This window comes from Natator depressus, chromosome 18, assembly GCF_965152275.1.
Source record: "Natator depressus isolate rNatDep1 chromosome 18, rNatDep2.hap1, whole genome shotgun sequence".
Lineage (NCBI taxonomy): Eukaryota > Metazoa > Chordata > Testudines > Cheloniidae > Natator > Natator depressus.
Window position 1 is genome coordinate 18,241,417 of NC_134251.1, and position 13,879 is coordinate 18,255,295.

Sequence of the window (13,879 nt, forward strand, 5' to 3'; positions counted from 1 at the left end):
AAGGAAGAACTTTGTTGGTCAGCTTTGGCTTGGCAGAAGTCAAGCCAGGGGTTTAGCTCCTTGAATTAACTGCCATGTGACTCCCACCCTGGTCAGTCTCTTTCAGACCAAGAGGCTCACTCCCTCTCCTCCAGTGCTCTTCAGGGGCACTGGTTAGCCATTTCTCCTTTCATCCTGCAGCTTTTGGTACCACACAGAGTGGCTGCTGTGCCCTCCCCCCACTTTCTAGAAGTCTTTTGAGTGGCAGAAGGATAGCCACACTCCATCCTGCAGTAGCTGGGCAGGTAAACTCCTACTCCCACTGCTGCCATTAGCAAACTGGATTCTGGGGCGGAGACTACCCAGAACCCCCTGTGCTAGCACTAGTTAAACTTTAGGCCATTCATCTGCCAGGGGCCTGATCCTGCAAGTTGATAAGTGCCCTCAACTCCTGCTGAGCTCAATAGGATTTGAGGGTGCTGTGTACTTTGAAGGACTGAACCCCAAATGACTCCTGGTTCTTGTGTGATGGGACAGCAAAAGAGAGGCTGAGAATTGTGCTCTAGACTTACTTAATCCTTAACCCCACAGCTTAATCCTTAACCCTTTATCGCTCTCTTCCTTTCCAGACTAAATAATTTGAGTTTTGTGATCTCCAGTTTTATTGCTATTGCCTGAATCCCTACAGGGTCAGCACAAGATTAGGCCAGTGTAATTCCATTGACTGTGATGGACTAACATCGTGCCATAAAACTAGGTTAACCCTGGGGAGAATCCAGCCTCTTGCCTTTAGAATTTTTCCTATTTATAGTTTGTCCCACATGACAGAGCATGGCTATGTGTCATGTGTTCCTGGTCTCCCCCAGTGAAACTTATGAAGTAGAACGGGAAACCACTGTTGATGTGTCTGATAATGTAAGTGAGCAGGAATGGCCATTAACTACAGGAAACATTTATATTTGGGAAGAAAGAAAATCACATATCTTATATGACACAAGTAGAAAACTTTAAATCAGTCTCCCATCAAAGAAAACTGAGTGCCGTCACATGCTGACCTTTACAAAGACAACAAGGGAGCTGCACATGCTCATGCTGCTCAGAGCCATTGGAAGTCAATACACATGGGCTTTCATTGTATGCTTTATAGGAGATTATTTCGGCCATTTCATTACAGTAGTTTCTGCAGTTACTAATTCAGTGGTATGGAATTTTTAGAACTGATGCAAAATGACTGTTTGTGGATTTGCTTAGATAATAGACATTATCTGCTGCAGAACATGTTAAGTCTGATAGGATTTTTCATGGAATTTAGTAGAGGTATGGGAAATACTCCTAACAAATGCTCACCTTGCTAGCTGGGGTGTGACTTTGACGGCTCCTGACACCCTCCTTTCCTCCTTCAGTTGGGGAGAGGCAGATCACCAAACAGGAGTGGTTGGGGCAGTGCTACATGCACTCCTCCTGATCCTCCACCATCCCCACAGTGTGTGTGTATGGCGGAGGTAGAAGATACTGCTCCTTTCTTGTTCTTTCACCCCTTTCGCCCCATCCCAGGCTTACTAGAGGTGTGGGAAATACTAATTAAAATACAAAACTACTCAAAATTCAAGGGCATCTTTATTACTGTTTGCCTGTTAGGACTCTCTTTTCCTCTTACTCTGAATCCATATCTATTGCCAATAAAGAAAACACAGCCCAGTGAAACACTACGAAGGTGCAATTGTGATTTCTCAAGCCAGTATTTCAAAATACTGGACAGAACAGTTACTTACTTACTTTACTCAAAACTAAAGACAGACTGTTGTATCTCCCACAGCAGATTTCTATTAGTGCAGAGGTACTAGCTATGTTGGAAATGAACAACTATCCAATATCTGGGATGGATTAGGCTGGACAGCATCCAATTCAGTGCCAGATTTCTTTGCCATTTTGCTGGTTAACAGAGCACTCTTTGTGCTGAGAACATAAAGTCAAACCAACTTTTGCACTACTATTGAGGAAAAATGGAGACCAAAAAAAGAAGAAGAAGAAGAAGAAAGGAATGGTGAAGAGTAACACTTAAATAGCATGATAGTATGAAAGTTTTTATGGACATCTGTTTCATTTTTATGCGACCACGTTCATATTTTTCACTACTTGAATCACCCAAATATGATCACACTTCTCCCTCCTAGGTTTATCACCTGAAATAATAATAATAAAAAAAATCTGAACAAACGTAGGTTGTAGGTGCATGTAAAATATGTAAGTCAGATCCTCAGCTGCTGTAAATCAGTGTAGCTTGATTGTCTTCATATACTAGTAGCTTGTTAATTGGACCAAATTCCGGTTCCAAAAATCAAGATGAGTTTTGCCATTGACTTCAATAGAGCTATGCCAATTTACACCAGCTTGGGATTTGGATATATATATATATTCTGGGCCCATAAAATCCTGAGGCTAGTTCTCTACTATAAGAATTTGGAATGCACATTTCATTGGGAGATATCAAGAGAAAGCAAATCGCAGTAGTAGTAGAGCTAATTTTTAGTGAATATATTTTGTAGTTAATTTTAGTAATATAAAAACACTCTTCATATTGAATATGTGGTACATATGCGTAGCAAACAGAACATTTTAAAAAATAATTTATATTACTGCTTAGATGCCTCCGTTGATTATTGGAGCATCATTCTACTGGACATTGTACAAACACACAGAAAATGACAGTCCCTGTCCCAAAGAAGCAAACTAAATAGACAAGATGGACAAAGGAAGAATTATCCCCATTTATAGGAGAGAGAAGATGGAGGGCGGCTGCAATATAAATATTAAATAATAATAGTAATGAGTCATGAGGCCAACTTTTAAAGAGCCTCCAAAATGTGTTCTGAATTCTCATTGGCAGACCTGTCTGTGTATTCAAAACCTCACATTTGTCTGCACAAAACTGGTTGATATTTGTAATGACAAATCTATGGCCTGGAAAGCAATGGTTTTACCTTATATATGGAATTAATACTAATATCTGGGACAACTTTAACATTGATTTCAATAGGATCTGGATTTGGCTCCAATATACATTAATAAGGAAAAAGACCCAGGTACACAGTACAATTCACAACCTTTGTGGCAGGAGGATCTACGTAACCTACACCTGACAATCTAATGCATTTGCCTTTTTCTTTCAGAGAGAAAAATGCAGCTACTCTAACCTGCAATTTGTGAGGCAGCACCACGCACAAGTGCTTTACAGGAATAAATTCCCATCTCGCCAATTGTGGTCTGCTATTTTGCCAGCATTCTGGGGTGGGGAGGGGCTTTAATCCTCTAAAAGCGCTGTAATATAGGAAGGTCATTTATCTTAAAAACTTGACTGGAGATCATCTGTAATATAACCCATCTATTCTCATCACTGCCTTCCATAATGACAGAGCTAAACAAAGGAGAAAGAGAAAAAGAATACATATTGCTACATAAATAAACTATCTATTCTGATGGAAGTAGCTCCATTGACTGGATAACTGTATGATCGCACCTTAACACTGATCACCTAGGCCCACATGCTCAAAGGTATTTAGGCACCTAATTCCCATTGAAGTCAAATGGCAATTAAGTACCTAAATACCTTTGCAGCTCTGGGCCCTAGAGCCTACACCTAAGTCATTTAAAAACTGTCATTCTGATGCATCTTTACCAGCAGGTTTCAACTTGTCAGAACCCCCACTGTTTTCTACTCCTGTTTCACACTAAAACTATATGGTAATGTTCAATCCTGCTTTTCAGCTGGTTTAAGGATCAGAAGAACTTGCTGTCTGTAAACACTTTGCATTTATTTTAAACTTCAAAGTAAAAGTTCTTCTTCTGATGTTAAAACCTTCAAAAATACCACAAAAATAAATTCCCAGGTAAGATCAAATCTTGTTTATGATCTCTGGCTTCTGCTGGTGCCACAAACAATGTCAAATTCACAATAATATGGCAGCCAGTAGGAGATTCAGAAATGCCACTTTTAATTAAAACTTTTATTTTCAGGTACTGTTGACAGTTAGTGAGGGCTTCTCTCCAGGTGATCTCCCAGGATATTGCTCTGAACAAAGTGAGGGCAGCTTTTCAAGGAAACAAAACCAAAAATTGTTGCTAGAGTTGTCTGTATTTTAGCAATTTTCCAAAAATGAGTTACCTAGGGGATCATATGCCTCGAAAATTGCATACAGCAAGAGCCATTGAAGATCCTTCTCTGGCCTACACCACATGCTACACGTTGACATTTATTTAATGTATGACAGAATGCACAGCTTTCATAGCAAGGAACCCCCTCTCCTGGGAAAACTGTAAAGAATCTCACTACAGAGGATTTATATTTACATTTGGACAATTTATCTGAGAGCAAAGCCATTCTACCCATTAGCTGTACGTGTTCATTTCCTGTAATGATAACAGACAACCCAACAAGTCTTATTAGGAAAAGAAAAAGAGGTATCGTTTATAATCCCAAGGACTCCTGCTCCCCTTGCTTCACTGTAATGGGGATTGCAATGCAGTAGAGGGTGGCATAATAGTTTATCTGGGCTAGAGTATTTGGAAATTAGACTTTTAAACTGATTACGGCAGAAAGACAGAGTCCTGATCTTCTAAAAGGTTTATACTGTATAACTCACACTTTGCAGGGAACATGATCTCAAAGCCTGTAGATCTTTAGAGTTAGCTAACCCTGAATGAACCTATTCTTAAACTTGCTTTAGTGCACAGAAAGCATAAGATCGATTCCTAGTAGCGAGAGATGTCATTAAATCAATAGCACATGTAGCTCATTATTCTGATGTCTGACAAGAACTGCGAGTGGCCAGTTAACAAGGTCTACTGACATGGAGACAGCACACCAGGAGTTTGTCCACTACAGAAACATTCTTTGGAGAGGGGTGAGGGAGAGAGATAAAAATCTGCTAATTCTAGAGAAGCAGAAAGACTTATGATTGTAATGTTTGATTTATCTTCTGGTTGGGCTATGACAGTACATCATGTGTTCGATAAGGGATACTCCTCTCCTTTTTGGTTAATGGTAAAGAACTTGTCAGTCAGTAAGCTGTGTATGTATTTATATATAACAAAACAACAAAAGAGAGATGATATGTAATGCTCTAGCTTTCTATGCTAGGCTAAGATAGCCATGAGAAAGGCAGGTTTAATTATTTAAGAGGCTTTTCTCATGAATTCAAAAACAAGACCGGTAAGAGCACTTAGCACCATATTACCACAAAGGTAAAGTATAAAGTTCTGAGTAAGAGGACAGAGTCAGGATTCCTGGTTTCTATTCCCAAACCACCACTGATCCACTGTGTGGCTGTGGCCCAGTTACTGCTCCATGCCTCAGTTTCTCCATTTGTAAAATGGGAATAACAACACTTCCCTACTTTACAGGGATGTTTAGATGCTTGGTTAATTAATGCTATAAAACTCATAGATTTTAAAGGCCAGAAAGGACTGTAACGATCACATAATCTGACCGCCTGCATAAACACAGGTGAGAATATCACTCCCAGTGACTTCTGGCTAAACTAGTGAATCTCTCTTAGAATGACATCCAATCTTGATTTAAAGACTTGATGGATATGACTTCAAGAAATGTGTTGACTGAGATTCTTGGATGAAAAGTGAGAGAAAGGTGTGACCTACTGTTATTTGTAATAATTAGAAATACTCCTCCAGCAAAATTATAGTGGTTATAACAAAGCAAGGAACAGAAAAGAAGGTTGGTCTCATAAAGTAAAAGGAAATGAAGGATTTGAGTCATGCAGCTCTGATGTGTTCTGAAGGAAAGGAACAAGCCATTAGAGGTTATAGAAAGTTGTAGTGATCCCTTGCAGCATATATTTACTGCCTCACCTGTGTTCCCAAGGTGATCATAGAAATGTCTATCCAGCAGAGATTCCTCAGGGTGAGCACTGCCTACCTGGTTTTGAATGCTTCATATGGCTCTTTTTGAAGTTAACAGAAGTTTTACTGTTGACTTAAATGGAGGCGATCGAGATAAGGTCCACAGTATGATCTTGACTCGGTGTTGTGAGCAGATGCTGAACCTATTCTTATGGATTAATTTTGTCTGCCTAGCTTCAGATGTCATCAATCTCCACTGTGCACAGGAGCTCATTATACTTAACAGAGATCTACAGGATCTCTGGTTTATTTGTGATGTGAAATAATGAAAGTCTTTTGGTCAGGAGATATATAAATCTTCAAGTTTGTGAGAGACAAGGTAAGTGAGGTAATATCTTTTATTGGACCAGCTTCAGTTGGTGAAAGAGACAAAGTACTGGAGCTTACACAGAGCTCAGGTCTGAGCAGTCTATACAGATCACTACATAGTTCCCCCCTTCAATGCTCTCTGTACTCTGCAGTCAGGCAATGCACTTAATACAATGCTAAAAATCAGGTAAGGTTTTAATCTCAAAAAATTATTTTTAAAAAACTAAGATGATTGAAAATGGGAAATTCTGAATCAACAAGCAGACATCAAAGAAAATTTCTCATTTTGAGTTTTAACATATTTCCCCCCTGCTCTAATTTTTACCATAAGTTTTCATTTTAGATGTTGGCATTTGGTAGTAAATCACACTGATAAACCCTTGCCAGATAGTAATGATTTTGTTTTTCCAGGAGATGCTCTTATTTAATTTTTTAAAATCCCTTATTTTTCTCTGATCCCTTTTTACACTCAGAACTCCATTCTTTTCTTGTTACATGGCTAACTTTCATGTGTTTTATGACTACACCTTGAACATTTCATCCAATATGGCATTCTATATTGCATTTCCAACAGTAGCTGCCACTAACACAAATATGTTACAATTGGTTCAACTCAACACTTTACCACCACCACTCAGCTTCATTTCTGGACTATTCAACAAAGACATTTTTGGAATAATTAACCCAGCTTTTATCCTCCTCAGGTGATGACAGGAACCAGTTTCAAGAGAGGTTTCAGAGTAACAGCCGTGTTAGTCTGTATTCGCAAAAAGAAAAGGAGTACTTGTGGCACCTTAGAGACTAACGAAAGCTCATGCTCAAATAAATTGGTTAGTCTCTAAGGTGCCACAAGTACTCCTTTTCTAGTTTCAAGAGAGAGGATAGCAGCCTGGTTGCCATCTTGTAGTGGGCAAGTGTTTTTAATATGTAGGTAATGAACAAGACTTTATGCACAGAACAATATATTAGTAAACATGTTATTACAGAGGTGTTCATAGTGGCCATAAAAGTTAATTTGCACGTACATTTTCATCTATTAGCTGCCCAGCTGGTTCAACAGGTTTTATAGCATCATCATTATCTGATCGAACTGTTGCATAAACTCCAGTTCATTTGAATTCAATTCTGTTAAAATACACACAATTTATATACAATACAATCTCAGAGTTACGAACACCAGAGTTATAAACTGACCAGTCAACCACACACCTCCATTGGAACCGGAAGTACACGATCAGAGAGCAGCAGAGACAAAAAAAAAAAAAAAAAAAAAAAAAAAAAGCAAATACAGTACAGTGCTTTGTTAAACATAAACTACTAAAAAAAATAAAGGGAAAGCAGTATTTTTCTTCTGCATAGTAAAGTTTCAAAGCTGCATTAAGTTAATGTTCCGCTGTAAACTTTTGAAAGAACAACCATAACGTTTTGTTCAGAGTTATGAACATTTCAGAGTTACAGACAACCTCCATTCCTGAGGTGTTCAGAAGTCTGAGGTTCTATTGTACTGCTGAAAAATAGAGTTGATTACAGTCTTTTACCTACTTCTCATAATACAATCTGAAATATCTATTTGTCTTCTAAAATGTTACCAGACAGGACCAGTGTGAAATGGATCTCTGGTGGTCAATTATTTCTTTGCTTTGATTGGTCCACAATATTCAAACTTAAACCCCAACTGCATGGGCACGATCAAGGCTCAAGAACTTAATCCAACTCCCATTGTACTCAATGGTAAAACTTCCACTGACTTCAGTGGGTGCTGGATAAGGATCATGACTCTTTACACATTTATGTTCCTTCTTTATGTGCTGGTGGCTTTCATAGTTTCCTTTTTAATGTTCTTGACTTTGGTTTTCTCTGGCAAAACCCTCAAGAGTTTGAAAGCAGGTGGAAGAGTCTGGCCCAAGAATGGGGGCATGGTCACTTCATGGACCATAATCACATACTGGCCTGGAAAAGATAAGGGAAAGTTGGGAATTAAAAATATTAAATGAAGAAGAAGTAGAAAAAAAAGCACGGGGAACAATGATAGAATTGTCCTTGTATCTACATTCCTCCATCATCACATTAATTCTCACATATGGAAAGTAGTGTACAGTGTCCATGAAAAATAGAAAGCAAAAATGAGTATTTTTGATTGTTTTCTATTCTTGTTAAAGCATAAATACATAAAAAAGATTTCATCATTTACTGGAAAGTATGACAATCTGTGCTCACATATCACAGTACAGTAGATTAGCATATACAATAATCTCCCCAAACAATACACAGTTAAAATAGCAAAAAACCACCACCATCACCACAAAAAATGTAACTTAGATGATGATTTATGATCATATATAATTTATAATAATACTTTATATTTTTATAGGCTCTCAAAGAGTGTAACAGACTGTGACTCTTGTCCTGCAAGCACTTGTGCACATGCTGCCTTTATGCACATGAATAGTGTCATTGGTTTCAATAGGACTACTCCTAGAATCATAGAATATCAGGGATGGAAGAGACCTCAGGAGGTCATCTAGTCCAACCCCCTGCTCAAAGCAGGACCAATCCCCATTTTTTGTCTCAGATCCCTAAATGGCCCCCTCAAGGATTGAACTCACAACCCTGGGTTTAGCAGGCCAACGCTCAAACCACTGAGCTATCCCTCCCCCTTTATTCACAAGTGTAAAGTTAAGCACATGTGTAAACCTGGAACAGGACCTAAATACATCTAGCCCCCCTGAAAAGCAGCCACCTCTGGGCAAGAGTGTTCCAGAAACATGGAGAACCTACCCACAGCACAAAGCGAAATGGGAGAGGAAAAGGGGAAATTTTGACCCAGGACACAGGGGCAGACCCTGCCTCTTACGAAAATCTCTTTAGGATCTCTAATTTCTACAAAGAGTGAACAAGACCTATGGCTGAAGGTTTCCTAAAAGAGACTAACACAAAGTAACTGCATGGAAGTCAATTTATCCACCTCCGAAGAATGAAAGATTGAGTTGACCCTACAATCAACAAGTATGATGTCTTTTGTGAACTATGAAAAGCAGTACCTGGAAATCCATGAAAATCAAATTAGATGTTATGTACTGAAAATAATTTAAAACGAGTATTGCTTTCTACAGACTGTGGGACTATAATGGTGACACATTTGGGATACAAATGTTTGTCAGCTACTATATATGTTGCTTGGCAGCTGGGAAGGAAAGGGACTCTCTATATACAGATTAATCAGGGTATGACCTTACAGTCCTTTCACATGCAAATCTCCCACTGACTTCAATGGAGATCCACACATGTAGCAAAAGAATACAGAATTTTCAGGGCCAATTATAAGCAGCAACTTCTGTGATGTGTACACTTGTCTTCTGGTAACTGGATTATGGCCATCAAACTCATTTCACACAGGCCACTACCAACCTGGGTTGGATTCCAAGTGACAATTTATAGGTGGCAGGTTCTATATCCCGTTACTAAGCCTCTGGGCCATGATGTTGTGGTAAGTGAAGGTTTTTAAAGCACTGTATTTGCAGAAGCAAAAACACCCAGGATATTTAGGTTACAGCCTAAAGAATGTCATATTCTGACTGACACTAAAGGCCCTCTTCTCTTTTCCCATCTGCAATGTGTATCTTCACTTCTAGAGGCACCAGAGAGCAGGATCCAAGTAAAGTGTCTTTGTCCTGTGTCTTGTTGAAAATATCTGCTAGCTGGTCTATTTCTGCTCTGCTACACTCCTATGCCCAACTAAAGGTTTGATTTTAAACATTTCTGTGCTACTTATAGTATGTGCCTGGAACTAGACTAATAAAGCTGGCAGTTTTTGCTAGTGGTGGCCATGTGTTCCAGTGAGGTAGACAGCGGTGCAGACTGATTGTCTAGCTTTTTAACTTTAAATGAAGTATTTTGGAACTGTAAAAAAAAAAGATTAAGTCTTATACTGAATCATTTCTCTAAAACATTAAGAAGGGGATCCATGACTCCTTGGGTCCTTAATAAGTCCAACAATTATTTTTGGATATTGTAATCTAATATGGCATAGAGTCACTTAGTTAAAAATGAATTTATTAACCTAGTTGCCATGAAGTTTGCCTATAACTAGGAGTATCTGGAGGTGTTGGTACTGCTATCCTTCTCATTTTCTTTACTTCAAGTCCAAAATGTAGACTAACAACACTAGAGGGCCTAGAATGAACTGTTAATAGCTCAGCTCTCTCCACCTCATCCTGCTGTCTCTATAACTACTAGATTCTCAGACACAAAAGTCTCACGAGGCTGTACAAGCCACTAAGGACTGTCAGTGTTTGCATGTTACAGTAACAGAATTATCCAGGATTAGTCAATATAACTTAAAATGCATTAAAGGAGGTTTGCCTTTGCTGATACTTTACTGTACAAAAAATACACTTTTAGAATGAAATCATGGAAGTGCACAAGAAGTATATTGATGATAGGAGAAAGGAAGAAGAAATATGATTAACAGAGTTCAGAACATAATAATATTGAAGACCTGCAGTTATAATTTCAATAATCTGTTAATATTTTAAAATACTATTCTGTACTAACATTTGGGCTGAGTTTGGTGATTTCTAGAGCTCACTGAAAGTGAAGGCTTGGCACACGTCTTTGCAGAGATTCTGACCCAAGCTTTCACCTTTCACCCTGCCTATGGCAGCTCCCTTCTCCTTGGCTTCACCTTGGAGACTCCAGCATTTGCAAAACATTGGTGCCCACTTTCTCAAATGTATCAATAAGTCTGATCCATATCACCTTCATCCTCAAACTACTCCCCTGGTTCGTCATTCATTTTAGGATCCAGTTCTATACTGCCTTTCTTTTCAGCATTCTCCATAGATTTTGCTCCAACCTGCCTTAAAGACTCCACCTCTTTCTCTTCTGCCTCCCCACTCCAGCGGCTCATCTAGCACAACCCTCCTCTTTGACTGTTAAGACAACCACCCTTCCTTTACTGAGACAGCCTATAATTCTGGAGCTCTAGCCGTCTAGAACAACCTTCCCACATAATGCTGTCTTACAGACACAATGGGCCTGATTCTCATTTACACAGTGGAATGCAAAGAGGCCTTAAAGTGGGTCGAAATGTAATGCCACAGCAGTTTTAAGGGGCATCAGTGTAAATGAGAATCAGGCCCAATCTGTTTTCAAATCTTAACTGAAAACTTCTCTCTTGTCCCTTGCCTATATCCCTGAATTTCTCTTCCCTTCTGCTAGTACTTAACTTTGCCTTATTAAACTTTTTTTACACATTTTGGGAGAGACTTTGCATGAAAAACACCATACAAAATGAAGTGCTGTGCTGTATAATTGGGATTAATAATAGTAATAAAATCGGTGTATGCTTTTAAAGCAGTCACCAAGGTGCTATGTAAACAGAGGGTAACTGCATCTGCCATTTAAGCAGTTACGTTTTGGCTTAGATAAGAAACACCACAAATAAAAGACTTTCAGGAAAGAAAGTTATTTGCCCCTTTTATTGCGTGCAAAATGCCTGAGAGTTTCAAAGCAACAGGAACCATTATAAAAGTGAGTGGGAAATAAAATAAAAACGTTTTGTTGCCTTAGAAACAGTCCTATTCTTCTTACTTTTCCTTTGTGACATATTAGCCTTCTGTATGTTTTGGCACCAGAAAACATATTAAAACAAGATGGGAAGGGGGGAGGTGTTAGTTCTTTTTGCAGAGACTGGGAATTTCTCTGCATATTGAAACTTATATCTGTAGGAATGGGCTACACTGTAAAAAAGGAGCAAGAAAACAGAACTAAGCTTCTTAAATGTTCAATTTAATTCTATGTAGAGCAATTAATCCTGAAAATTTCCTACCATGGGAGAGTGTAAAGACTCCAGGGCTGTTTTCTGGCTGCCGATGCAAGGGGCTCCCATTGATATCAATGGAAGTGGTGTGCTTGGTGCATATCAAAAGCCAGAATATGACTCCAAATGTATTCTTGCAAAACAGAACAAAGCCCATTGGGACTGCGGACAATGAATTTCTCTGCCCAGCCGAATATTTCTCTGGGATATGAGAACTGTAAAATAAGTTAAAACTGTTTTTTGGACCAGTAAGTAGACAAAACTTTATCTGTATAACAGATCCATATACAGATTGTGTACACAAAGTAATAGCATAATGCAATTTATTTAAACTGGTGAGAAAATGTCCAGGCACTTGCAAGAAATGGAATTTTGACTGAGATTAGATAATTGATTTTATAAATACATGTTAATTTATGATTACATTGCTCACAATGCAGTTTCTGTAGTGTTCTATTTAAACCACACAAGGATTAAAATTGCTTGGTGCTTTATTAAACTGAATGGATTAACAGGAGGGCATAGGCAACAGACGTAGCATGGAAAGAAAATTGCAATGATAATGATTTTATATAGAGATAGTGACTTTTACAGTAAAGGCTCTCAAAGCACTTTAGAAACTCTATGAAGGCCATAGGAATCACAGCTGATATAAAGCCACTTCTGGTATGAAGTACAGAACCGCACAATAATTTAGGGCTGGAAGTGAAGAACACTGCATGAAATTGAAATTACAGGGGGAATTTAGGTAGGCAGGATGTTATTACTGAAGCTGGAATGTGGCCAGGACACCTGGGTTAACACCCTACTCTTGGAAGAAGTGCTGTGAGACTCTTACTAATCTATACTAAAGATAAGCAAGATTTGAAAACAAAAATGGGCTATTCAGCACCTGAGCTCCAGTTTTAATTGTCCCTTTTAGTACGACCTCGAAGTGTGGAAAGAAATATGTAGTCACAACACAAAAAGCTGGGAAAGATAGCTTTTCAACCCAATCCCCAGAGAGAAGTATAAAGTACAGCACAGCACCAATTAGCAACGTAACGCAGTATTTAAAGTGTATTCTTCTAACACTCAGAGCTGCTGTGTGATCCTGCACCAAGTGCACACAGATTTCACATTACCTGGAATGAAATGTCCTTTCACACATAATGTCAGGATGACTGCAGAAGGTGAGAGGCAGACCAGTTGAAAGTCTCTATGTAAAGGGAAAAAATAGGGATGATGTGCTGGTAGGGGGTCTTCCATTGACCACCAAATCAGGATGAGGAGATGCATGAGGCATTTTTAAAACAAATAACAAATCCAATACACAAGACCACGTAGCATGGGAGGAATTTAACCACCCAGACATCTCTTGGAAAATTAATATGGCAAAACACAACATTTTCAATAAGCTCCTGGGATGTATTGGGGACAACCTTTTGTTCAGAAAGTGGAGGAACTAACCAGGGGACCACCATTTTAGACTTGATTCTGACCAACAGGGAGGAATTGGTTTAGAATCTGAAGGTGGAAGGCAATTTGGATGAGAGAGATCATGAAATGATAGATTTCATGATTCTAAGGAAAGGAAGGAGTGAGAACAGCAAAATAACAACAATGGACTTCAAAAAAAGACTAACAAACTTAGAGAATGGGTAGCTAAAGTCCCCTGGGAAGAAAATCTAAGGGATAAAGGCGTTCAGGAGAGCTGGCAGAGTCTCATGGAGACAATATTGAAAGCACAACTGCAAACTATACCACTGTGAAGGAAAGATAGGAAAACATAGTAAGAAGCCAATATGGCTCCATCAGGAGCACTTTAATGACCTGAAAATCATAATGGAATCCTACAAAAAGTGGAAATATGGA

General features: G+C 38.8%; 1 protein-coding gene across 1 annotated transcript in view; it reads right to left on the minus strand.

The window, feature by feature from the left end:
* Positions 1-7,826: 7,826 nt before the first annotated feature.
* The window catches only part of MORN1 (MORN repeat containing 1), a 104,606-nt gene continuing 98,553 nt past the window's right edge, over positions 7,827-13,879 (minus strand). Inside the window, 1 exon segment of the mRNA XM_074933923.1 lies at positions 7,827-8,154. Within this exon segment, the coding sequence (XP_074790024.1) occupies positions 8,006-8,154 (149 nt within the window). The 3' untranslated portion in view covers positions 7,827-8,005.